The sequence below is a fragment of the Cygnus atratus genome, chromosome 1 (assembly GCF_013377495.2).
Source record: "Cygnus atratus isolate AKBS03 ecotype Queensland, Australia chromosome 1, CAtr_DNAZoo_HiC_assembly, whole genome shotgun sequence".
Lineage (NCBI taxonomy): Eukaryota > Metazoa > Chordata > Aves > Anseriformes > Anatidae > Cygnus > Cygnus atratus.
The window spans coordinates 179,792,499-179,819,790 of record NC_066362.1 but is presented as its reverse complement, the minus strand read 5'-3'; the positions used below and the strand labels follow the sequence as shown (position 1 = coordinate 179,819,790).

At 38.7% G+C, this 27,292-nt stretch overlaps 1 protein-coding gene across 5 annotated transcripts in view; it reads right to left on the bottom strand.

Annotated features, from left to right (window-relative positions):
- Positions 1-27,292, bottom strand: part of FNDC3A (fibronectin type III domain containing 3A) — a 119,912-nt gene that overhangs the window by 85,630 nt on the left and 6,990 nt on the right. For 4 of the 5 annotated variants that reach the window (XM_035553293.2, XM_035553294.2, XM_035553295.2 and 1 more), the window contains one exon: positions 17,930-18,058. In XM_035553293.2, the coding sequence (XP_035409186.1) occupies positions 17,930-18,031 (102 nt within the window). In that variant the 5' untranslated portion in view covers positions 18,032-18,058. Of the gene's footprint in view, positions 1-17,929; positions 18,062-27,292 lie in introns of those variants that run through there. The other variant, XM_050709153.1, reaches the window with a different exon arrangement.

The following is a 27,292-nucleotide window of genomic DNA, read 5'->3' as shown; positions in this document are numbered from 1 at the left end:
CTATCGGCAGGAGAAACTTCGGATGCTTCTGCAGACTGCACTAGAAAGGCAGTTGAATGCTTTTTCAAGTCTTTAGCTTATTTTTAACACCGAAGAAATACTTTTGATAAAAATGGCTGAAGTCAGAAAAAAATAAGACTAAGGATACAAACAACAAAAGATGGGTGGGAGACTTGTGCAGGCAGAGCTGCAGCTACCTGGGCTCAGAGCTGCTCCAATTTAAGGCCAAACATTAATGCTCACCTCCAGAAAGATCTAGAAGTAACTTTTGTCAGCACAACATGGAGGCTGAAGACGACAAAATAAGCTTCTTGGAGGTATTCTCACCGCCAATATGATCACAGCAATGGCTTTTAAAGGCAGAATAGTAATCATACAAAATGTAACCAATTCCTACCTTACTAGCCTTTGTCTTTATGGATACTAAATACTTTCTTAAAAACCTAATGGTTTGCTCATGGCAGACGAATATGCAGGTTAACGTTATTTCTTTATTGGAGCAGAGTGGGGGGCAGAAGAGAATTTACAATACAGATCTAGCTAACCCTGTTTGGAATATGCTGGTTTGCAGACTAATTAAATATGGCCCAAAAGCCCATTAATTCCACTGAAACAGCAATTTAAAATGACCCTTCCTTCCATCAGTAAGATGCACACTTCTTCAAGCCTCTCTACTTTTCCTTCCATCCTGCTACGTGAAGCAGTGCTGTGTTAGCAGTTTGCCAAATTTCCAGACAACTTCATCAGGCTGACAGGAAGGAAAGGTAGCACAAGACTCGTGGCATCACAAATGTGTATTTACATCACTGCATGTAGGGAAAAGTTTTCCCCATGTTCTCAGCCACAAAGAAAAAGTGACGAACCATAGGCTCGGTTAGTGGCTGGTCACTGAAGAGAGGACATGCCTGTCTTCCACCACAGGGTTAGCAAGCAAGACTGAAATAAATCCTATAGAAGTCATTGTGAAGCATCAGCAGCAAACTAGGATTAAACCTTGGTGAAGACCTTGCGTGACGTGAAAGACGTGCAGAGCAGGAAGACAAAAAACTTTAGACTTAATTCATAGGTGTGTTACTCCACTGTTTTAAGGCAACATCTATCCGTAGCAGAAACTACAAACACAATTAGAAGTCCAAATTGTTTCTGTCCCTATGGAGGAAAAAAAGAAGTCAGTCACACATTCCAGTAGGTAAAACGTGAAATAAGTCAATGGTAAATTGGTTTATTAGGTAAAAACTTACCTAATAAAACTACTTAGTAAAAGATGTCTAATAGCAAGTTTTACACATTTTTCTTCTTTTGCTCACCATCATAGACATTCAAAGGCAGCTCTCTATAGAACTCTGTCTAAAAAGGCAAGGCTCCCTTCACAAATATACACACACATGGCAAATACACACATGTGCATGACACGGCCAGCCAGAAGTATATTGCTCAAAGGAAATCAACAGTCACAGGCAAAACAGTGCCTCACAAATATTCTGCTGCTTCTACCAAATACATACATGCAGTTGATTTGTGGAAGGAGATAGAATTTATTTGAAACAACTACATGTACAAAACATTATTGCTAATATATCATATATCCAGAGGAAATATTTTTAATTTACTGTTTAGATTCTAGAAGTCTAAACTTAGGTGGAAGTTAAAAAAAACTGTGTCTAGAAGCATACCAATAGTCTTTCACACAGGTACAAAAGAAAAGAAAATCCAAAATTAAGACAGTTGCTAGCCTTCTCCTCAACCCTGCTGCATAAAGATACAAAGACCTACCTAATTAGTAGAAATGCTTACAGACCAGATTTGAACAAGATTTATGAAAAAGCATCTAGTTTACCTTACTGCTTGAGGACAATTCTCTCTATTATAAATTATAAGGCCACAGTTTAAATGCATGTATTTATAAAAGGACAGGACTGAAATAGTCATAACTCTTACGAGCCGACACAAATATTAAGAGATTCGATACAGACAGTCAAATTTTGGTTACAAGTTCAATACTCACAGCCACATTTCAAATTTGTTGTATTAAATTATGTTGTCCAAATAAGTGCTTTTATGCTTACAAGCTTCACTGTCTGTATGAAAAGTTATTAGCTACTGAATATACAACACCATTAAAAAAATATATATTTACTTTTCTGAATACCTGCTGGTTTATTTCTAACCAGCGAAGTCTTACCTGGAAGATCAAAACTATCATTTTAGAGTTACTGGGATACAATACAAGTACTTTCATATTTGCATTAAAGAAAAATCTATAGATGTCAAGCTCTTTACATCTCTCAAAGATACGTTTGTTCTCAAATGCATCCTTCAGTATCAAGAAGTATCAGTCTTTTGAAAGGGAAAAGAAAAATGTTAAGTTTGCTAAGCTTTTTAATACTGACCAAGGCTAAAGAAACCAACATAATATACACTAAATATACACTAAATACTTTGTGTCATGTGAAGTTGTGGGATAAGCACAAGTGAGAACCAGAGTTCTTTTCTCTCTGCAGGCTACCACTGCCACAAAGACAAGAAAACCAAAAGAATCAGGCTGACTATCAGTGTAAAGAAATATTTGTAGTCCTTCCCTTTCCCCAGCCACTCACACCTCCCACTAAAGGGGAGGGGAACTGAATAAGTTCCCTGGTATCTTTGTCCAAAAGGAGTTAGTTGCGCTTCGTGAATTTACATATTTTTACAGAATGAGAGAGATTTGGGACAAGTTTTCCAACCAAGTTAAAAGCCTCTGAATATATTTAAGAAAAATACTAATAGATCTACAGTGAAATATACCAACCAAAAATGCAATCCTTCAGCAGCAAAACCAATTTGTATTCTGGCACACAAACTAAAATAATGAAAAATATGGTGAAGCTACAAATGCAAGGAGAAAGCAGGAAAAAAGCTAGGATATAATACGTTAATTTCATCCATAAAAATCTAAAATCTGAAAACCTAAAATCACGTATAATATGAAGAGACAAGAGTATGCCAGATTACAGCTGTGGTTAAGGCACATTTCAATGAAATATGTAGTGAGAGTGCTCCTGTACAACAAGAAGGGTTACAAACTGGAGCAAAGTAGTACTACTGAAAAGCAGAGTTCTGGTTTTCTCTCTGTTTTTGAGGTTTGTTTGCATCTTTTTGGATGTCCCCCCACAACAAACAAAAAAACATCCTGGAAACCAAGAAGGTAAAGTGTCTCAAAACATTTCACTGGACCTCTGAAAACGCAACCTAAAAGCAACCACGATCCACTTCTGTATGAGCAGAAATAATGTTCTTTTCTGAAGGGGGTTTATTAGGAAAGCTGCAAGAGCCTCAGGCATGATTTTTTTGGCTTGGCTTCTTTTTAATCTGAAAACATCTGTATTTAGCATTATTATGGTTATAGGTGCTGAGTCAGTAGCAAATGTTTGTCAGCAAAAATCATAAACAATACTAAAATTGTATCTTTAAACAGTAGTAGAATACAGCAATGTTAAAAATGACAGCAGTGGTTTGTCTAAAAAAATACTGCAACTGAAATTAGCTTAGCAGTACTGATGAGCAGTATTTTCAGCCACACGGACAAAGGTTTATTCATTTCTGAACATTTCGCAGATTTAGGAAAAAACTGTAGCTAATTCTGACTTCAATTTTTTTTTTTTTTTTAAATCCCCAACTAAGGCTGTTTAAAGGGTGGTACAGTCTCGCCTTTTATAAGATGTATGCTGTACCTTTAACAGCCTGCCTGCAACAAGATTATAAAAGGGTGTATTTCTGGAAAAGGAAAATAAAACACAATCCCCAACTTCCAGGCAGAGCCACATTTATGCTCTGTCATTAGCGCACAATCACAATTTTCTCCCCTAACCGCTCCAATCAAGACGTTAATTAGCGCCACGCTTCAATCCAGCATCCCGTTTCAAAAGCCTTAGCACTTGGACTTACTGTTGCTCGCATCCTTTTATTTCTCTCATTCAACTGGTGCTACCCCAGTGACAAAGGACGAAGGAAGATTCAAGTCACCACTCCGGATGCTCCAGCCCGGTCCATTCACTACACGCGGAGGCAATCTTCGGTGATGTGCTGGGCGCTGCCCCCCCTTAGCAGGGCACCTTACCCTGACCGCCACCGAGGATCTCCCTTTACCTTGCTCTCTAGCATCCACGGAGCATGCGGAGGCAGGATGCGAAAGGTAGGATCAATTAACGGTATAGTCAGCGATACCTACCTCAAGCCTTCCTTCCTATCAAATTAGCCAACGTACAGTGAGCTTCCTGCTGTACACGAATGTATCATGTCACTATAGCAACTAAATCAACAAATAGCTGCTGCAGCATCTGCTTCTGGATCATCTCACGTCAGTCAACAGGAGGCTCGGGCTTAAGAGAACAAAGCTCCCAAATATATTCTCTTAGAAGCGTGTTTTTGGGTTAGCCTCCCGATTCCCAGCTAGGGTACACCAGCTAGGAACGAACCCGCTTCTGACTTTATACTTGGATATGTGATGCAGCTTGTGAGCGAAGAAGCCTGAAAGGAGGCGGGTAGGGAACACTTTAGAAGAGAGTGAAAAATACAGCAAAGAAGTAATCAACCGGATTTTATTGTGCTTGTTCTGTAACACTCTGTTACTCCATGCGTTGCATTTATTTGCTACATTAGGAGGCATGAAAAGAAAAAACCAGGTTTCCCAATTTTGCTTTAAAATTTCCTATTTACATACATCTGCACATCTGCCTTGAGTAATACTGTCAACAGAAATACCTTTTATTAGGTATTAATATTTAAGATGTTGCAGGTGCTGACAAAGATGTTTTCCCCTCTATTAGTCTCCACTAAAGAGTGGAACTGAACTGAAAACATCCAATATTAATTTCTGATAATTTAGCATCTGCTGACTATAATCCCAACCATAGCAGGGGTCCACTGGTATGCTCTCACCTGCAGAAAGACAGCTAGGTAGGGGAAAACGCTCAACCCTCCCTCCCTGTAATTTGAGAAATTACTTCAAATACTAGATAAAACTTTAAGCATAACCTTACACAAAAGTCCTAGTCCATAAGCAGAAATGAAAGATGAAAGTGCATCGCAACAACCTGGTACCTGGAATGTGAGAACGTTAGATTACCAACTGGATGTTGCCTGAGGTGTAGAAAATTAAAAAAAATTTGGACAGTAATGTCCAAACTTTATATAAAGGGGCTCAAGCCTACAGTCCAGTTAAAACAAAGACGTAAATTTCCAATAGTCCAAGTTCAAGTCACATTCCCAATGTTTCATCAGCAAAAAATTCTTTAACAAGTAAAAGTTTTCCAGGCTCAAGAGAAATTTCATATCCAATATCATTTCATTACTGAAAATATTTATTTTTTGTTTTAAAAGGGGCTGTTTTCATTCTAAGTACAAGGAAAATTTTGTTACAAGGAAAATTACGTCTCCTTTGGTTCCTTAGAGCATGGTCCAAAGAAAAGGGAAAACTGGACATAAGGTCAGGATAACTCTATGACAGTTCTGATGTTGACTTCTTGTGATTTGTGGATTTGTGGCTTCATCTATGCCATGTCTTCATGTCCCTAAAAGTTACTGAACAAAGAGCACTGCAATACTTCAGGGTTGTTATTCATTAGCAGCACAGGAATTGACAGATGGAATCACATCTGTGGTCCAGCCAAGGTGATCTCAGTTACAAACGTAGCACAAGTCACTTTTCCATTGATTATGTTCAAAATATGCTGTCCCTATAACGATGCTAATGAGGCTAAGGACGACTCTTTTCCAGGATGAAACCCACTAACGTTTAGAAAACTGATTAAATGGAAAAATGCAAAAGAGCTATTTAATAGGTATTACAGACAGCATAAGAATATAAATTAAGAAAAAACACCAACAACTGATAAAAAGCTGGATTAAAACAGTGTCTTAAGCCTTTGGCAATTCAAAACAATTCCAAGAATTTCATGCTTGTCAGGAATATCTAACTCTGTCTTAAAGTCATCTTTCATAAATTTCTCTAGCTCCATCTTTTTTTTTTAGACTTTCTCCTTTCCCATTTATGCTGGCTAATAACAAATAAAGAGTTCTGAAAACTTTGAGTTCTGTGCTATATCATGTCAATTCATGGCTAAAGACACAACATATCTGTGGTATCTATACGGAAAAGTAACACTAGAATTTTGCCCTAAGTCCTCGTCTGTTTTTATTATGAATGATAGAAGAAAACAGGCTTCTGATCCTTATTTACAAATGTCCTACAGATATTTTTCATTACCCACGTGACATTATTCAATGTCCTTAATAATAAAGTTCTAAAATCTTACTGTTGTCCACCAAGGTTATTTGAGCAAATTTCAATTTATGGATTTCACACAACTGAACAGTTCTCTACCCTAGCATCTGCTAAGATTGACTGATAACCTAGAGGAATCCATCTGCTCTACATATGGAGATTAACACTTCCTAATGAAAAAAACAGGAAAGTAAAGATTATTAACAAATCTTGATTTGGGGGACTATGGAGGAAATCCGTAGAACTCATACATCCCCCGTCACCTCTTCCACACAAAGAGCAGAGCCTTCTTCATGTGAAAGACGAGCTGAAAACTGATCACAGGATACAAAAAAAAAGATGGTTTGGAGAGCTGAAGCCTTGTTTTGTAAAAATAGAAAGTCTTCTGAGAAGAACCAGTAAAAAGATAAACGTTGAAATCTGCATCTTATGTCACCAACAAACACGTACAAGACTTGTTAGTGTCTATGTATAACAGTGTCAGTGTATGTTCTACAAGTGCCTTTGTCTCTTGCTTTATTGTGGAAAAATATTTACATTTTTTATCTACTTTGTCTCTGTTTTGTCTCTTCTCTTCTGCATTCCACGATTCTCAAAGCTTGGCTAAGCAAAGTTTTATTTGTCTCGTTTACAGCAAACCCAGTTTGTTTCATTAGCATAGAAACAGGCTGTGGTTAGTGGATAGCGCACAGAAGATTTGCTACTTAAAATAATCCAACTGTAATATCTTTAAATCATGAAAAATAAAAATGTAAGGGTAACAGAAGTGTTTCAAAGGATCTGGATAATGAAACCGACACACATTTTGTTTCAAAGTTTTAAGCTAATCCTTGTTTACAGGGAATTAGAAAGAAACTGTGTTAGGGGCAGTCTCTGAACTCTGGAAATTTCTGAGGCATCTGGTCCTGGCCAGTGGTTAGAAACATCAACCTCTGTAAATAAAAACTAGAAGACTTGAAGCAGATTATTTTTATTTCACCACGGTTTGTTGAAGTCCGCTGGACTAGAGCTTCACAATGCTAAGCAAAACTGGATGAGGGACAGAGCTCATATTATACGAAGTGGTAAGGGCTAAGCTTCCGGCTAGTACTTAATATACTGGGGATAGACAGTCTCCTCAATAGGCACTTTCCATAAATCTGCTTTATTTGCAACAATTTGAAGCAGAATCAGGGAACAAACTTCCATTTAAGTTGTACCCAGATGGATTAAAAAGGTAGAAGACTGCCAATTTCATTTTGGAAAACTAATTTAACAGAGATTCTTGTCTTAAGTGAAAGTGACAAAAAAAACAACCATCTTCCTGTTGCTCAAGAAGCTACAGATATATAGATGTTTAAGTGCTTAGAAAAATCAAAAAATTCTTGTGTTATAATTCCTGTACTTTGACTGCAAGCTGTACCAGCAGTTGCCATGTAAAGTACTCCGCCAAATACATGTTATTCGGTGTTCCCTTGGGCAAAAGCCTACTTTTTTTAAAAACCCCCAGTCTCTCTCAATCTGTTGTGTTGATCTTAATGGTGGGAAGATCTTAATTTGCTGGTTAGCACACATTTGAAACAAGCTCAACTATTGTACCATCATTATCGAGTTGCTAGTATTTTGCCTCCATACAATACCTAACAATCAATAAAAAAAAAAATCCTACAAACATTATAAAAGCTAGCAGAGATTAAGAAATGGAGGTAAACAGTTCAAAACTATTCAAGTGATGATGCAAGTCAATGGCATTCTTCACCCAAAATAATTTCTTTGTCCAGATATTACTGACATGTCTGAAGACATGTACAACCGGTTTGGCATTTATGAGAAACAATATACAAGATTATAAAGCAGTCATAATCAACCTTTGGCCTAACAGCTGAACACATTATTTCAGAAAGGTCATAAAGCTACGACTGATTCTCCCTACGTAGGCTGAGGCAGAGCCTTTTCAGCACGTATCCTGACCTCCTTCAGCCTTCTGAAGCACAAAACGGGAAACATGCTCTACTTCTCCCCCTTGCAACCAAGAAGTTACATCACCATTGGGTTACTGGTGGAGATGCTCACCAAGTACGCAGTAGCTGTGCTGATTCTGGCTGTGAATTCTATATTCTGTAATTTATATCCGAGTTACTTCAATCAATATTAAATGATGGGAGAGAAGATATGACCTTCTCCTTTTCTCCATATCTCGACAAAGACATTTTAGGTTACAGAACTCAACTGAACAACAACTAAGAATTTGAATTAAAGTATAAATATCCTTTAAAAAACAATTCCTCTCCTGCAATGCAATTGTAAAATTAAGGGAAAAAAATAAACAAACAAGATGAAACAGAGTATGGACATTCGTTTTCTAAGGAGTTTACAAAATTTGAAAATTATGTAAGTCATTGGTTAATGAAGTATATGGACTAGAAGAGAATTCTGTATTTCCCAACGTTACTGATGACAGCTCAGATTCCTATTTGGTGGTACAGGAATAAGGTGAAAGCCCACAGGATTAAAGACTGCTATTTAAGGTAGAAATGTTAAATCCAGACCACAACATGAAGTGCCAAAAGAAGAACTATACTCTAAAGTTATTCAAAATAGGATTTCCTCAAAAAAAAAAGTATAGTATGAGTTTCACTATCCAGCTTCTGAAGTAGCTTTTTTTTTTTTATTATTTCCCTCTCCCAAAAGTGCTCCCCATACATACAGTTTTGTGCAGATTTGTGTATCAAAACACTGTGTGACAACACCAACCAGAGTTAGAAAAGAAATTGAAGGCTCTGGCCTTCAATTCTCAGGTTGGGAAGGCTTGGTCAGTCCTGGACCAAGGGGTCAGTGGGAGGAATCACCACAGCCCGTAGTCCTTTCCTATGTCTTTTCTCCTCTACTTTCAAAAAGAAAGGAAGAGAAATTAGAGCCAAAGGCCATTTTTATTATGGTGCATAAACCCCAATCTACTTCCTTCCACTTCTTCCTGAAGAATGTAATTCTGTCTGCTCTATAAAATGTATAATTCTGGAATATGCAGAAGGTTAGATGGACTTTGCCCAGTTAAAAATTGAGAAATGTCTTAATCACCAGGAAAAAGAGGCTCTACCTAGCAAGGGATGTACTTCAGATGACTTGTTTGCAAAGAGTCTAATTCTCACATATTTTAAGAGTTGAATTTCTGCAGTTAAAAATAACTTTGCAAAGCAGTTGCATTTTTTTCTACAATTTACGAAGAGATTACAATATCCATCTTCTGAGAGGGAGCCTGAAGAACCCGATGTAAGCAGTAAGGGCAACTTTGTAGGATGCTGGTTTGACTCCGGTTTACCTGACGCCAAGTGTCCCATGGCACAAAGAGGAGCCATCAACATGCCCGAGTCCAGGAGAGGAATACAAGTCTTACTGATAGAGGAGCACAGACTCAGGAACTGGGTCCACTTGCAACAGACCTCAGAGAGGAACTGGCCTACCTCAATGCTTGCAGCTCCAGGCAACTTGCACCTTCTCATCTCATTAAAAGAAGCACACAGATCTTTAGTCACCTTCCTAAAATAAGGAAGAAATCATCTTCCAGACATGCTTACTACTCCCCGTTGGCTGTATTAGCAAGAAAGAATGACTAATGCTGACTTTGAGTCTGATTTTCCCATGTCATCCAAATCTCCCAAATGTCAGCTTCTAGAAGAGATTCATTCCACAGGGGGAACCCCTGCCCCAAGTACCTTGGGAGGAATCTAACCGTATCAGAGACCAAAACTGACTCAGGATTCACAGCATGCAAATTAAATCAGACATTTAGAGAGTAAGAGGAGGACTATTCAAAGAAGTTTTATGAGGTTATTTCATTCCATGAATTTTCATGCTGAACACAAGTAGGGAGACTTGGACTACATAGCCTTCACTCCTGTTCCCACTTTCTTTTTTTCAGTAAATACTAAAATAAATATATTTGGAAGCAAATTTAAATTGTGTAGTAAATCAAATGCTACTTTTTGCTTGCTACCCAAGAGCAGCACAGTATTCATACATAACTAAACCCAAAAGAGTTTTCAATCCTCTCACTTGCTCCTGAGAATGACAGCCTCTTCTTGGAAATGTAAAGCAAAATTTTAGTGCATTTGCAATCAAAGATGAAGCTTAAATACGCAAGAGAAAAATCTGTTCTCAAAGACAACAAGAAGTCTATGCTTAACTGAGACAAAACTTCACTCTTCCTGACCAAAAGCATACGAGCAAGTCAGACACAGCAAGGATACAGTAACCTTGAGGCATCAAAACTTACATCCTCACAGCCTTTTTTTTTTTTTTTTTTAATCATAACCAGCAACAACTTCTATGGAAAATACTTTTTTGTATATGGAATGTCCCATACAAGTTTGATTATGTATTTTCCAGTGATGACTGCTACACAAAAGTACTAATCAACACTGGAAAAAAATGAAGCCTGATAATCAGCTTCCACATGCTGGAGCTGCAGCATTATATGCAGAAGAGTTCCAATGATTTCAGTGAACATAATTCTGTTGCATTTCAATGCTATGAAGTCACTGAAGGATGGAAGAATAATTGTCAACTAAAACAAGCTTTAATGAACCCCCCCTCTAAGTTAGACTTATCTGCCAATTCAATGGAAACAAAGGGGATGTAAAAAAAAAAAAAAAGACAGAAGCAGCCACACAGGTTCTCTGTGAAATCAAAACAAAGATAAAGGAAAGGAAAACAAAACAATATGGAAAGCTGTGAAAACAGTTATAACATTGTATGTTGTTAAACAACTTTTAACACAGATTTTTTCTTATAGAGGAAAAAGATCATGAAACATATGCAGTTCTAGGCTTGATTTTCAGCAGCAAGGCAAAAACAAAGCAAGCTGGAACTTGATAATGTACCATATGCTTTCCAGAAACAGAAGCATCAGACCTAAAACTGAAGAAAAGCATTTAGTAACCTAGTTCAGATCTTCGTTACATTTCTTCTGTAACTCCACATATGCAAACAAGTAATTAAAAGGCCAAAAAAAGAGGATTCTTAGAATTACTTGTTTTTATAGCTATTACTCTGCTGAAGACTGTGTTAAAAGGTTAATGTAACTTCAAGATCAAAAGTCTTAACGCCTGAAGAAAATCATTTCAGAAGTAACTTGTGGATTTAATGCTAAATACCTACTTCAGTTCAAAGAATTTGCACTTTAACTCACATGCTGTGTATATACACACACAACATATATATCACACATAAACACAGTGGGATTTTAGAAATCCCACTAAGCATCTAAACACCTGAATAAAGTTTGGAAGGTAAGTGACCAGCTTCACAGGCTGGAAGTACTACTTTATGACTATGTCTTGCTGAGAAATAAAGCTGACTGAAGGTGAGGCACTTCATGTCCCATTCCCCAAAGAAAAGGGAACAGCACCCTGCGTAGCCTATTACCTGTTAACTATCTGTGGTTTTGGTAATAAAGGACATCAAATTTATACAGGGATGTCTCACTGCAACTATTATTTTTAGTGGGAAGATGCGAAGAAGGCCCAGAACTCCAGGGTTGCTGCAAACTTGTGTCAGCAATTTACTGCTTTGCCTTGGAAGTGCACTGGGTGCAGTAGAAACTTTCCAGAACAATTTAACTTCAATCTAATATTAAGAAAACAACATCTGTTAAAGAAAGTTTGAACTCTTTTCTCCCTGTTCTCCTCTGTAATTAATTTACCTCCCCCAATGAACCAGGACTGCCTGTATCTTTCCTGTCCAACCTCAATACGCAGTAAACCTCACTGCAGTAGTTACCCTTACATGAAAAATCCCTAAGCACTTCTGTCCTCATACCATGCTTTCTCAGTGTCACTTGGATTTTCTCAACTCCTTATGGGTCTTCCCCATACTTCATCCCCATCCTTACTCATCACCAAGATTTAAGGAGTGCATTACATGTTAAACACAGTGGTGAGGAGGAGCAAAAATCAGTGTGTAATAGAGAGGAAGGAGCTAATGGGCTCAGTCTCCGCTCTTCCTTTTCCCCAGTTTCATCCTATGAAATTAATAGCAGCTTCTGTGGGACACAAAAAGAAGTGGTCTCCCACAGCAGCACAGAATAGCATGCAAATGTCAACACAGAAGTTGCAATATCCAAATTAAACTCCCCACGTTTTCTGCCTGTACATGCACATTACTCCAACTTTGTGAATTGTTTTGTTTTAAAATGTGGTGGAAAGTTACAGCTTCAACCTGATCAAACACTTTCTACTATTTGAAGCATATGACCTTTCATCTTAACATGTTCAAATATTTGTACTGCTATTTCAAAGTTCTGCTAGCAGTTTAAACTTAAGTATTTGAAATAGACCTTGAAGATATGAACTGTTCTAGAAAAGTACCTAGCAGCCTGTGTCTTTTTGGTAACTCGGTTATAGTTACTACTGCATCCAGTCGCATGACATTCAACACCATTCAGTGCCGGGTCCTGCACTCGGGTCATAACAACCCCACATGGTGGTACAGGCTTGGGGAAGGGTGGCTGGAAAGCTGCCCGGCAGAAAAGGACCTCGGGGTGTTGGTTGACAGCTGGCTGAACATGAGCCAGCAGTGTGCTCAGGTGGCCAAGAGGGCCAATGGCACCTTGGCCTGCATCAGTAGTGTAGCCTGCAGGATGAGGGAAGTGACTGTCCCGTTGTACGGAGCACTGGTGGGACAGCACACTGAGTACTCTGTTCAGTTTCAGGTCCCTCACAAGAACAATACTGAGTTGCTGGAATGTGTTCAGAGACTAGCAACAGAGCTGGTGAAGGGACTAGAAAACAAGAGTTACAAGAAGTGGCTGAGGAAAGTGTGGTTATTTAATCTGGAGAAGAGGAGGCTGAGGGGAGAACCCATTGCTCCCTACCAACTACTTGAAAGAAGGTTGTTGGTCTCTTTTCTTAGGTGACAAATGGAAGGAATCAGCCTCAACGTGTGCAAGGGAAAGTCCAGATTGGATATTAAGAAGAATTTCTTCATGGAAGGGCTGGTCAAGCTTTGGAAAGGGCTGCCCAGGAAAGCATTAGAGTCTCCATCCCTGGAACTGTTCAGATGTGTGGACGAGGTACTAAGGGACATGGTTTCATGATGGCACTCAGTAGGTCAGCTTGATGGTTGGACTTGGTGATCTTGAAGGTCTTTTCCAACCTCAAGATTCTACAATTCTACTGTGTTTTAAGTTGCATATACTGCATAATTAACTACTGTAAGATTTAACTTTACATATGATGCAAAGACAGTGGGGGTTCACCTTTTCACAGCTGAACAAGAAGTTACAAGTTTTAAGATACAGCCAACATTTAACATAGGAAATACCAACATATAAACAAAAATATTAAAATTAGTATTTTTCTAGTAGGTTTTCAGTACTTTTTCAGCCAGGAATGACTACTACCAATTAGAAAAATTAGTCCAACCCACAACCCATGAAAACAAAAACATTTATATACACAAAGTACAACTCTGAATTTTAATTGTGGGGGCTCATTTAAGTTCCACCAGCAGTGTAGATCATGTTGTAGGTTATGCAATCCAACATGACGATGTTGTTACAAAAGGAACTGGAGATAGATGCAGTTTTTGTAGTTTAAGCAAGTAACACCTATAGAATATCTGTATTATAGCTAAGGAAGTAAGAGACAGTTTCAAAAAGATGAGCAACTCCATTGTGAAGACTACAGCCTTCACACTTCTTATAACCTCAGAGTTGTAAAAACAACAAAAAAAACAAACTAGTATCCAGGTTGAAATATTTTTCAAAACTCAGAGTTAGTGTTTTGTACTTGAATACATACTACTTTCACTAGAGTACCATAACATTGTTATGCATGTATTATAAGATGCTTGTAATTACATAGTGGTCTGGCTGCCATTCCTCTGAAGTAAGTCTTAACTGGGCAACCTTGACAGAGGAAGTAGTACCTTTAATTCTGGATTGCCTGTGTTTTAGATACAGAAACCATTTTCTGGCTGCCATTCCTCTGAAGTAAGTCTTAACTGGGCAACCTTGACAGAGGAAGTAGTACCTTTAATTCTGGATTGCCTGTGTTTTAGATACAGAAACCATTTTCTACTTAGTGATGACTTTTACATCACCAGATGTAAAAAGGGTTTCCAGTAAAGTTTCCTGCCACTGAATAAGTGCATCTGTAAATTCTTCATGAGTCATGTATCAGATGCAAAGGAAGGACAGAAAACGAGTCATAACTTTCACTAGTCATTGTGGAACAAAGACAGAAGGCAACACTGTGGTATAACTGTTGGTTATGAAAAGACAAAAATGACTTTATTGATCATAGAAAGTCTGCCCAATACTTTCTGAAAATCTTTTAAAAAACAAGAAAACCCAAAACACTAGCACTATCAGTTCCACTTTAGACAGTATTCTTAATGAACAACTTTTTTTAAAACAAAAAACACCTACAGCATGTATGTTTTTCCTTTAAGATTAACAGAAACCCCCACAACTTCATCCTTTGAAGAAATTCTTTGCTTGTTTTCCAGTTTTAATCTTGCTTAGTAGGAGAAAAAGGAGCAGCATTTTAATGAAAAACTATCCCCAAAAGAACATTTAGGCACATATGACTCGAAATTCTACCCCATTACAGAGGAAGTCTGACAGCACAGCTTCCTAGCGTTATTTTTGGAGAAGGCAGAACAAGCACCTCAGCCACTATTATCTTTGAAAGGTCATGGTGATTAGGGGAGGTTCCCAAGGACTGGAAGAAACAAATGTCACTGCAATCTTAAAAAAAAAAAAAAAAAAAAAAAAGGGCAAGGAGCAGGATCCAGGGAGCTACAGGGGCTGGTCAACATCACTTTAATCCCTGGAAAGATGAGGGAACAAGTCTTCCTAGAAGCCATTTCTAAACACACCATGGATTAAAAAAAAGGTGATTGGGGGTAGCCAGCATTGACTCACAAAGGGGAAGTCAAGCCTGACAGATCTGTATAGTCTTCTACAATGAAATTACTAGCTTCGTGGATGAAGGGAGAGCAGTAGATATTATTTATCATGACTTCAGCATGGGTTTTTGACACTGTCTCATATAACATCCTCATACGAAAGCTGATGAATTACAGATTAAACAGGCAGTGAGGTGGACTGAGAACTGGCTGCACTGCCAGCCTCAAAGGGTTGTAGAGCAGCAGTGCAAAGTCCAGCAGCAGGCCTTTCGTTAGTTGTCTACCTCAGCAGCTGGTACCGAGGCAGATACTGCTTACTATCTTCAATGAAGACCTGGATGATGGGACAGAGTACACCATCAGCAAGTTTGCAAATAGTACAAAGTCAGGAGGAATGGCTGATGCACCAGATGGCTGCACTGACATCCAGAGAGACCTTGACAAGCAGAAGAAATGGACCAGCAGGCATCCTGAAGTTCAACTGTGGGAAATGCAAAGTCCTGCCCCTGGAGAAGGACAATCCCATGCAACAGTACACACCATCAGCTTACTGACTGGAAAGTAGCTTTACAGAAAAGGACCTGAGGTTCCCAATGGACAGGTTGAATGTGAGCCAGCAATGCACCCTCATGGCAAACGATGCCAACAGCTTCCTGTGCTGCATAAGGTAGAACACTGCCAACAGGTCAAGGAAGGTGATCCTTCCCCAGTCAGACGTGGTACTAGGCCCAGTCCGTGGCTCCCCAGTATGAGAGAGACATGGAGGTATTGGAGAGTCCAGCAAAGGGCTACAAAGATGACGAAAGGACTGGAGCATTTGACATGTGAGAAGAGGCTGAGAGCACTAGGATTGTTCAGCCTGGAGAAGAGGAGGCTCACGGGAGGATCTTGTTATTAGTATGTATGAATACCTGAGAGAGGTAATAAACAAAAGTCTTCTCAACAGTGAAATCTAACTTCTAAATCTATCCTCTTAAACTAAAAGAGGACAGATTTAGACTAGACATTAGGAGGAAATTCTTCACTGTAAGGGTAGCAAAGCACTGGAACAGGTTGCCAAGTTGTGGAAGCCACATCCCTGGAAGTGCTCAAGGCCAGGCTGGACGTGGCCTTGGCCAACCTGATCTAGTGGGTGGCATCCCTGTCTATGGCAGGGGGGTTGGAGTTAGATGATCTTTAAGGTTCCTTCCATCCCGAGCCATTCTATGATGTGTATGAATACCTGAAAGGTGCAAATAAACAAAACAGTCTTCTCAGCAGTGCCCAGTGAAAGGACAAAAGAGTGATCAGAAATCAAAATAAGAGCTTCCACTGAAATTTAAGAAATTATGTCACTGGTCCCCAGTATTCAACCGCCCTCACTAACTGCCAGAAAGGCTGTGGAGTCCCTTATGCTCATGGATGTATAAAACCCAACTGGGCATGGTCCTGCATGACCTGTTCTAGTTGACCCTGCTTTGAGTAAGGGGAGGTTTGACTACATGAGCTCCAGAGTTTGCTTCCAGCCTCAAGTAATCTGCTATACATCTATGAGAAGTTTTGAATAGTAGTATAAAGACTATTTACATATGGGTAAAGAAAAGAAATGGTGGTGGAATGCTTAACTTTATGTAGGCATGTTTTATTCTCTTGTTTGCAAGGCTTTAAAATTGAACTTTTCAAGGCAGATCATGCAAGAAAACAGTAACAGTTCTTTCCTTACATGTTACAGATTACTACTTCTAAAATTCAGTATTTGAAAGCAGAATTGGGAGAGAAAGCAAGACTGAGTATTGCCTCTTCCCTTTGTTCTGGAGTTTTCTGTCTGTGCATTTATTAAATGGGACTTATCAGCTTTCTCTGTAAATAAGATTCTACAATGTAAAGATATTACCACAGCCCAAAAACAATTTTGGGAACTGCTGCAATCCCTGCTCCAGTCTCATTTTAGATCTCTTCTGTATTTTTACCCTACAAAACAATTCCCCTCGTAATTTCTTCTTCTGCATAAAGATCAAGCACAGGAACAGCAGACTAAGAGCCTTTCCTGTATCATCAAATCCAGTCTCCTGCTGTAACAGGCAGTGATCTCAATTTGTTCAGATACTCCAAGACATTTAGGTTTTGTTTGTTTGTTTTATCCCTTTTCTCCCCTTGGAAGCTGTTCCAGAATCATGCTTCTCTTGGGCCTAAAATATTCTCGAGTTAAAGATATAGAAAATATATGTTTTTGCTAACACTTTTTTTTTTTTAATTTTATCTCCCTCTGGAGCTGACACTTCTCAAGTCTTCCAAAACCACATTTGTAAATTTTTTTCTTAGCCATCAGCTTGACCATTTCTGCCTATCAAAATATAAGAAGTGTCCAGGCAGACACTAAGAAACAAAAGCAAGTCCCAGCATTCAAAATACTCAGGTGTAAGGAAGAAAGTCAGTCTAGAGGCCAAAGTTGTTAGCATATGTGTCTGAGCTAATAAGCTCTATCATAAGGGGAGGCTTATTAAGCTCAACAAGGTCACGTGGCAATGTAAATATATAGCTTCTAAATTAAGACTCAGGCATTGCTGGACAGCTTGGAAGCTGTCTAGTCCCACCTTTCTATGAAAATGTTCTTCAGAAGACAGGTTTTCTGCTTCATGCTCCTAACAAATCTCTTCTCTGCAAAAGCTCTATCTTCACCTCAACCTCTAAAATACATGTATGACCAGAGTTGCACAGAAATAGCAGGGTATCTTTTACAGTGTCAATATGTCAATGACGCTGTTGGAAGAAGGAAAAAAGATACTGAAGTTTTCTTACCTGTTGTGCTCCATCACCACTAACAATAGGGGAAGTTAGAAGAGGGATTTCACTACTTATAATCGAAGTGGTATCCAGTAATGGTGGGTGTTCTGCCATCATTGATGGTTCACAAATTCACAAGATCACCTGCAAAGAAAAAGTTATTTAAATGGTTATACTATATACATATTTCTGAATAGTTACCCTTCAAAAATAGTCTTTTTTTTTAAATTAAAGTTACACACACCTTTAAAAAGTATGTTTCCACAATATTCCAGCAATTATGCAAACTGGAAGATGTTTCATGAACTATGATAAACAGTGCTTACAGTGGGTAGGTTTAGACCCCCTCTAGTGGCTAGACCTTAGAAGAGCCATCAAAGCCTTTTGAGTCAAGAAACTTTTTTTTTTAAACTTTGATTATAAAAGAAGATTTTTGTCGAAGTTTGACCGTCACTGGTTACAAAATGATTGTTGGAAAGATATGAAGATATTGAAGATATTGCCTTAGAACTTCGATATATAGTGTTCTTGTTTATGTGAAAGTGGTAGCTAAGAACAGGGACAGCAGCACTACTATTTTTTAAATCACCAACCTACTTTTTCTAGTATTACATCAAACAAGACACTTCTTTTAGGGACAACTGATATGTCCAAGTGAGAAAAATGAATTAAAAAGTTTCTGCACAATCTTACTATCTGTACTTAAAAAAAATAAACTAACCCTGGAATTAAAGCAATGTTGTTTTGATAAACAGTGGGCAACCCTTTAATAGCTTTACCAGTAGCTAAAACTTGCAAGAAAAAACAAACACAAACAAGAGGTCAATGAAAGCAGTGATCCACTTCAACTCTGATGAGTGTCAAGTAACAGAGAAACACCCAGCTGAATTTTGCTTTCTGTTAGCATCTGTGACATCAACCAGCCATAGTATATTATGTATTGGTGTGGTATGAAGAATTAAGACCAGAAAAGCTAAAAGTTACAATTTTTTCATGCAGGAAGTATGTGTGATTAATCTAATAAACTGCTTCTGAAATTCTACTTCATTTTAAAGTTAAAAAAAACTTTCAAAAAACTAAATCAGATTACACTGATTTAGTGTACTGGTCTTAACTCTGCCCCAGCCGGGTGCAGTACACCTAGCTATTGAAAGAAAAAAAAAAGAATTAGATCAACAAGAATTAAGAAATCGATATTTCTCAACAAAACAAAGACAGATGGAAAGAATTCACTAGAGGTGAATGATATATTCAGAATTCCCATGTTAGTTACATTTTGCATCTGAAAACAGTGTTTATCATCAAATATATACATAATGGTTAAACTGAGAAAAAGCTTATACTATTTCTAGAGTAGAACTGCCTCCCTTAGCAAGTATCTACAGTTCTCTGGTGAAAACAGGTAGGTACAATTTTAAAGTTAAACAGTCAGTTATGTTGCTGGCTTTCAAAGTTCTGCCTTGAGATTTTCTGGCTAATGAAACTCTCCACAAACGCTTCTAAATTTCCAACACAAATATACCATCTGTTCATAAACACAGATGCTTGCTAGTTACAGTATGTAAGTTACTTTAAATGAAGAGATACCCAATAAAATTCAAGGGATAATACCAGCATAATGACTTCAGCACTAAGTTCTAGAGATGTTATTTGATTGAAGAGCTGCTCTTACAGCTTACTACACAGAAGGCGTCTCTAAAATTGTCTCTACCCCAGCCTTTTTACTGCTTTTACATGTTTGCTCCTCTAAGGCAGATGATGTTATACACTTGCCATGGGCTGAAATCTGTGATACTGTGCTGTCAGTACAAGAATACTGATGCAAATCAGAGTTTGCGTTTTCTGGAAAACGCATTAACAAAGCACTATAAACTTGTCATACAGCTGTGCACACACAGTGCCATTAAGCTGTTCCCATGCTGAAGGTTGTCCTACTATAAAGCTGTGAACTTGGGAAAAAAAAGCATTCTGATTTTTTTTATTTTATTTACTTTCCTGATATACTCTGCAAAGATTAAAGTTAGAAAAAAAAAACCTATAGGTTAAAAGACTTTGAAACTGTGATTACTTAAGAATTCATCACCATTTATATCAAGTCATTTATAGCTGCTTAGCCAGACTAATTAGTCTCCCAAGCAATGAGGACAGTTTTATATTCCTACCTTACTTTAAAGGCTTTCCCACTCATCAAAAATTCCTCCAGGCTACAGTCAGTCCCCGCCACTTCTGCAGGTGGCAGAAGGCTGATGAAAGTTATTTGGATCATCTTTCAAGCTGGCAAGTTCGATGGTACGCTTCCCAGGATATTATCCAATGACCATTTAATGTAAAGTGAACACACAGCCTAGAAGCATGGTTAGAATCAAGGCATCCCTTCTCCCATGATTATAGATATAAACAGGCTTGCTCTTGTGCCATCTCTTAATCTTACAGGAGTGCAAAATACATGGAAATACCTACCCATAGTGTCACAGACAAAAGTAATTAAAATACTTGAAACTAAGAGCACGTGCTTCTAGACTTATCCAAGCTTGAATTTCCCCAGGTCTAAATAGAATAAAGTTCATTCTTCCCAAACTACCTTGCAAATGCCTCTTAAATAAGAGAGCACTGACCTCCTTCATCACACGCACAATGATTTTTTGACTGATTTCATAACTTACATACTCAGTGCTAGCACCATTTATTGAGCAAAAATCAAAACATATCTATCAAATTGGACATCAATGAGAATTAACCCAGACCAACTCAGATTATGACAGCTAATGACCACTTCTGGACATATAATAATATTTGGTCTCAGATTCATTGATTGATGTCCTCACGGGTGCTCAACAATTTGATTCATATAAAACAAGTTCCTACAGGCACGGAGCACTTAGGATGGTAGTGCACAGACTTCAATGCTTTACCCGGGACATGGATAAGTTCCATGTCTGGATCCAAGCGTTTGATTTATTCTGGAGATGAAGCACTGCTGCTCATTGATAAGCCCTGACAGGAGGTACCAGGTAGTGTTATTCCTGACACCCCCTACAACAATAATAAAAGTACTACCTGTCAGGCTGTGTAATCCATCTAGAAAGAGAAGTAAATCAATGCTTTCCTGACAATACAATATTAGTTTTCTCTGCAATGCCTCTGAACTAGCCTTGAAGACTACAGACAAACCCAACACCAGTGTGGGCCCATGCTACATGTACCATTAAAAACCTTCTCCCCATCAGTGGTCAACAGGCAGCAATCTGTACAAGTCAGTGTGCATAACCTTGTCAGTCAGTTAGATGTGGCGTGCCCACCACTTGCAGGTGTTTTTTTCTTTTGCTATGAGGACAAATAAGAATAGACAGAAATTTGAAAAAGAAGTATTGTGTAGCAGAGGAGATGTCATAAAAGAAACAAAAGGTTAGCGTCAAAATAAGCAGAAACGCTCAACAAGCGTATCTCAGATACAAAAGCAATTATATCACATTTGATGTAAAGGTATCAAATCAGAGCTTTTAAATCAGCAGAACCAGCTAGCTGGCATTCACAACTTCTGGAAGAAGAGAGAGATCTAACTAGATCTTTGAAACAGACTTCCAGATAACTCTAGTCTTGGGAAAGTCTCAGAGGTCTGGAAAAAAAACAGAAGCCTTCCATTAAACACTCTACTGTAAGAGGGCAAATGGGACAATATACTCATGTTAGCCAATAGTGATCCAAGACCAAACAAGTTCACAGTCAAGACTGGATGTTATTTGTAAAGAATTAAAAGATAAGTATGATTGATGAAATAAATCTTATCCAATTAACTTGATGAGAATCTTCTGGTGAAGTGTGGCTGACAAAGGGACTGATAAGAGCACTGCTATAACAATCAGACCTTTTCTGGCATTTATGCATTTTTCTTGAACAAAATCACTACATGGATTAAAACTGGAATGACAGCCCTCGAATATTATTGGTAAATGCAGAATTATAGAGCGGGTGAGTTTCAGATAGGAAGGGAAGGTATTCGTTCTTGGCTTGTCATTGTAGAATGTGTCTTTAACTCAGCTCTTAGGAAAGAGTCAGAAGGAAGTCTGGAAATGACAAACCGTAACAGTGATAAGAGAGTAAGTCATTTTACTACGCTAAAATGGCATGAATACGTGAAAAAGCTAGACACAACAAAAGGTTTTAATACATAAAGGTAAAGCTATTCTTTCTAAAAAAAAAAAAACCTCAATCCTGTGAAGGGTCGATTCTAAGAAGGACAGGATAATTAAAAGTAGGCAGCTAGAAAAACAAAAGCTCCCCAAAAGGCTATTAACATGAGTTATATCAACAGGTTAACCTCATTTAGCAATGAGGTCTTGAAGAAGACACAAGAAAAGCAGCCTGCATTCAGACAACAAGGTAAGGCTGCATCCTACAGTCTGCAGAGCCACTACAAACAGTTCACTGGTCTTGTCAAGGTTTCCTGCACCACTAACGAATAGTAGGGAAGGGGTAAAATAATGAAGTGAGATAAGTCTAAGGACTTAAGGCCAACTAACTGCACCATTCTTGAGGACATATTAGAAAGAGACCGGACCAGGAAGGTGACACCTTAGATGAACAGGTAGTTAATACTGATGCTACGCATAGAAAAAGCTGAGGCAATTTTCTGTCAGCAGCGCATTAAAGGCACAGCTATTTAGAAATCTATACTGACTCATGCACAGCAACAACTGCTGCATGAATAGCTATCTCCTTTTTTGTCTTGGTACTGAATATATTGAATTAGTAGTAGACATTCAAAGTGTAACACAGGATTGCTAATTCAGCTGACACTGTTCTTGCAAAATCCGTGCTGAGGCTGTTCTAGGATTCAAGGAAGATGCAAGGTCTGAGTTTTCAACCAAGCTGGGTAGGTTAATGCTTTGTACAAGACTTCAACAGCAAACTGTTCCCTGCTACCCCAAATTGAACTATTAGCATTTTCCTTGTCTTACAAATTTGAAGACTGTGAAGGAGATTTTTCTGAAGGCTACCAGAACTGAAACAATGAAGGGCATCTATACTTACTGTATATGACTTGTTTAGAGGCTCTGGGGTGATACCTGAGGAACCATTATGGAACTGATTGCGCTAACAAGCCAAAACAACATTAAGGCTCAAAGACTTAAGTTCCATTCAATAGTTCAGTAGGCAAAGTATGCCTTCCTGAACTGTAATCACAATTTAACTCAGTCCTTAGATACCTTCAGATTTGGTCCATTAATGTTTCTGTGGCATTACTTTTATGTTCTGAAGATGAACACAACTCTGCTTATTACTCATTCATTAAGGGTTAAGGAATATTGCAAGGTTGAGATCACCAGGCAGCGCGTTTCCTCTGCTCTTGAAAAAGATCAGCATTTCCATCTCCAAGAGTCTAGCAGCTGATCTTAACAACAGCCTCTGAAAGCACATCAGCATTCAATCAGCTGGATCACCGAGGTAAAAGAACATGAGTCAGCAGCACGCATCCTCATGGCACGCTGGGCTGCAATAGCAGAAGCACTGCTGGTGGGCTGAGCGAGGTAGGTGATGGTTCCCAACCACTCAGCACTTACAAGGTGGCATTTGGAATACCATGTCCAGCTGTGCTTTTCCCAATTACCTCCTCAGTAGAAGAAGCACATGACAGACCAGGAGAAGCGACAAGAACAAGAGAAGACAAGGGGTCAGCTACCTGCTGGATTCCACTACCTGAAGGGTGGTTACTCAAAGCCCAAATCAAACTCTTTCTGGAGGTGCATGACGGAAGTCAAAGAAGTGATGGAGAACTGCAGCACTGGAAATTGTATCTGGCTGTAAGGTAAAAGGCACAGTCAGAGGGAGACCTGTGTAGTGCTGGCACAGGTTGACCTGAGATGGAGCAAAATATTAATCTTGCAGATCTATATAATCTGTATATATCTATAATCTATATATAGATCTATATAATATTCATCTTGCAGATGAAATAGGGTGTACACATCCCAGGGGGTGCACAAGAAAGTAGTTTTTGTACCATTAATAAAAGATATTTAAATAGTGTTTTTTCATCTTTATCTCATTCTAATTGTTTTTATAATGTACATATTAGTACAACAGTACACGTATATAATTTATGAATAACTAGAACACCCATTCAGGGTGCATGTTCAAAAAAATCTTGACAGGGGTGCAGTCAAGAAGCTTAGAGACCATTGCTGTAGCAAGTCAAAACCTGACCACACAAGGTCCTGATGAGAAGGTGAAGTACACAGTCTCCAAAGGCCCTTTCTAGAGTCCTATTTTTCTATAAACACCAAAGTATAAGACAATCAAAATATGGCATGCAATGCTGAAGTTACATGGTTTTCAGTAGATCAGAACCAAAGAGCCACCCTCCAGTGGTTTCTCTGGTGCCTACTGATGGGGAAATTTGCGTTGCTGCAATTTTCCTCTTTTGTGATTACAGAGCAGTACCTACCTACCTGCTTGCTGCCACAACAATCACAGCAACTTTATGCTCTTTGACATCCTAATTCTGTCAAATCTATTGACCAAAAGATACAGCTATTATTGCAGGGGACTGCACGCAAGGGCCATGATCCTATAGAGCATGAGGACAGAAGGTGAGCAGGGAAAAGACTGAAGTGCCTAACACAGAAAGGTGCAGCAGAAGGAACAGGCTCGATGAAATCAACACTAAATGTTTCCAAATCACATGCTGATTTTAAATAAGAAGCGACAAAATCAGGGCCATTCCAAGACTTTGTTGTCGGAGCAGTTTCATACGTGCTTCAGCCTGTTTCACGTTACAGCTGCCAATTCGAGGTTGCCATGAGGTGTGTTTTCCCAGTGGGCTTCGGCAGAGCAGGTGTGCATTCCTTCCTCACCTGGGTTCTTCTGCAGCTACGCTCCCCCCAGGAGCCACAGGCACGAAGAACTTCCAGTAAGGAGGAAAATCTGCTCTGCACAGGAGACAACGCTTGCTAGGCTTTGTCAGAGACCAAGGACTGAACTTCCAGAACCATAAAGGCCATAAAAACCTCCCCCAGCCCCAGTGAAAGAAACACGGCGATCTTGCCTTCTCCAACATGAAGGCAGCAGGGCACTTTAAAAATAAGTATCTTGGAAAAGAGCCGAAGTAATAAAGCCCTGTTATTTAGGTTAGAGCCTCACATCCGAGTGACTGTTCTTTTAAAGAAGATGCAAGCTACTATTTAAACTCTTCCAGTGCTTTATGCATTTGGAAGTACTCACCATATCCGTTCTTTAGTGCCTACTAGGAGATATGTTCATTCTTTATCATTTCCTACAGTCCTTAAAAGATATCACCTGCCTGCCAGTTTGAAACTTGTAAGAATTGCTATCCTCCCAATCTTTCCAATCAGCAAACCATTTCAGAAGTCATCAGATAGGGTTAACAAATACAAGAGCCTAAGATGTACAAACATGCTAAAATGGGGGAAATTCTGAAAACAAAGTACACCAATACATCCCTGGGGTGAAGAGGAAAGAACAAAGCGTATGTGACAGATGTTAGTCATGTCACTTAATGCACTGCTGGATAAAGTTCAGATACAGGGATGTTGCTGGTATAGAAACATATTAGAATAAAATTACCCAATGATCCATAAAGTTGCACCTGAGCTATTAAAGTTATGAAACAAACTGAATAGTTTGTTTTTAAGAAACAGAAGCTATCAGAATTGTTTTAATTTCTTCTGCCCGGTAGAGTTGCAATATTTTCTAGTCACATGTCTCCAGACATGGCAATTGTGGTATACCAGGATATACTTTTTTTTCCCCAGTTTTGAATTGATAATTTAATTAATACTCAATTTATTTAAAAATATGTACTTCGCTTTTCATTTTTTCCTGTTCTAGAAAAGCAATTTCTGGAAAACTTGATAAAACATTTTGTAACAGAACAGAGAGAGTTGTGGGTTTTTTTGCTCAAATTATAGTGAAATTGTCAGAAGAAAAACATTTTGTGAAACATGTCTACCTCCTTTTAAGTGATGTGAAACTGAACGGCTATTCCCTTCAGTCTTGATGTTTAAAATACTACAGCTGCAAACAGGCAGATACAGAACAATTATAAAAAGTGTAGTTTTGTAAAGTGAATCAACAACGTCAAACTGACGATCACGGGAAACTGCAAATCAGAACAGTTGAAAATGAAAATACATTGTGAAGTGTTTTAATAAGCAATGGAATACCCCAAAGGAAAAAAAGAATCTATGGGAATACTCCACCCATAGCTCACAAGTGGTGCCACATAGATTCACTAAAAGCAATTCCCAAAGGAATGCCAGAAATCAAACACACATCTCTGTTCATACTGTTGTTGCTGGAAGGCATACACAAAGTTGTACAATGAACACAATACAATTACAGTGAAAATACTGATTTGTGAGCAAATGCCAGTTGTACTTGAATAGCCAAAACAGCCACTGGCTCCAACTCCCTCCCAACAGTTACTGCCTGTTCTCATCAAAGCAGGAATGACAAAGCCACGCAGAACAGGTATAAACCTTAGTGCTGCAGGAGTTAAATATATTATAATAAATCAACACCTACTTCAGGTTACCTTCATGCTCCAGGTTGTGAACTGCAATGATTTAGGAGCAGCTTCAGGTGCAGTTCATGCATTCATGTCATGTGTTCTATAACCTATATGAGAACGCACGGTAGATACTTGGAAACACTCCAGCTGTTCAAGTTTAATGCATTTCTGTTTATGAGCTAGCGGTTTTTGAACCTGAGCCAAACAGGCTCAGCTCTTATTAGCATCTAATGTAGAAAACTAAAGTTTTGAAGGTGAGGACTACATAAAGAAGAACTAGACACTGATAAATCAGTCACCTGGAAAGGGACAAGATGTTTGTGGACACTTACCACTTCTCACCTAGTCTGGCACTTAGATTATGAAATGCTTGAGTGTGTTTATCAAGAGCAATGCAGTGGAGACTACCCAAAAGCACCACATTCTGGGTTTAAATGTTACAATTATTAGATTCTTATTAAACCATCCACAGCCCATATCTGGATGAACTACATATGACATGAAGTTACTGCAAAAGGAGAATTCAGTACTTTCCAACAATTTGTCCCTCCTTTCTTGAAAGAAAAAGAAGCTGAAACTGGCTGTGTAACTTCTGGGAAGTGATAACTACAGCTGTATCACAAAACAGGGAATTAATCTGTTCCTTATACTCAGAGCTAATTTGACAGCATGCATTTTAAATCAACGAGTGAATTGTCAGCACCAGAGGGCTGACTTGCCCCTAGTCTTTACCAGATTCCCTGTTGCACCTCGCTTGTGAGCTGGAGCACAGCCTCCTCTGTCTTGCAGGATCAGCTGCCTTTCAGATATTCTTGGGAAGGATTCTCAAAAAGAAACGAGATTGTAAG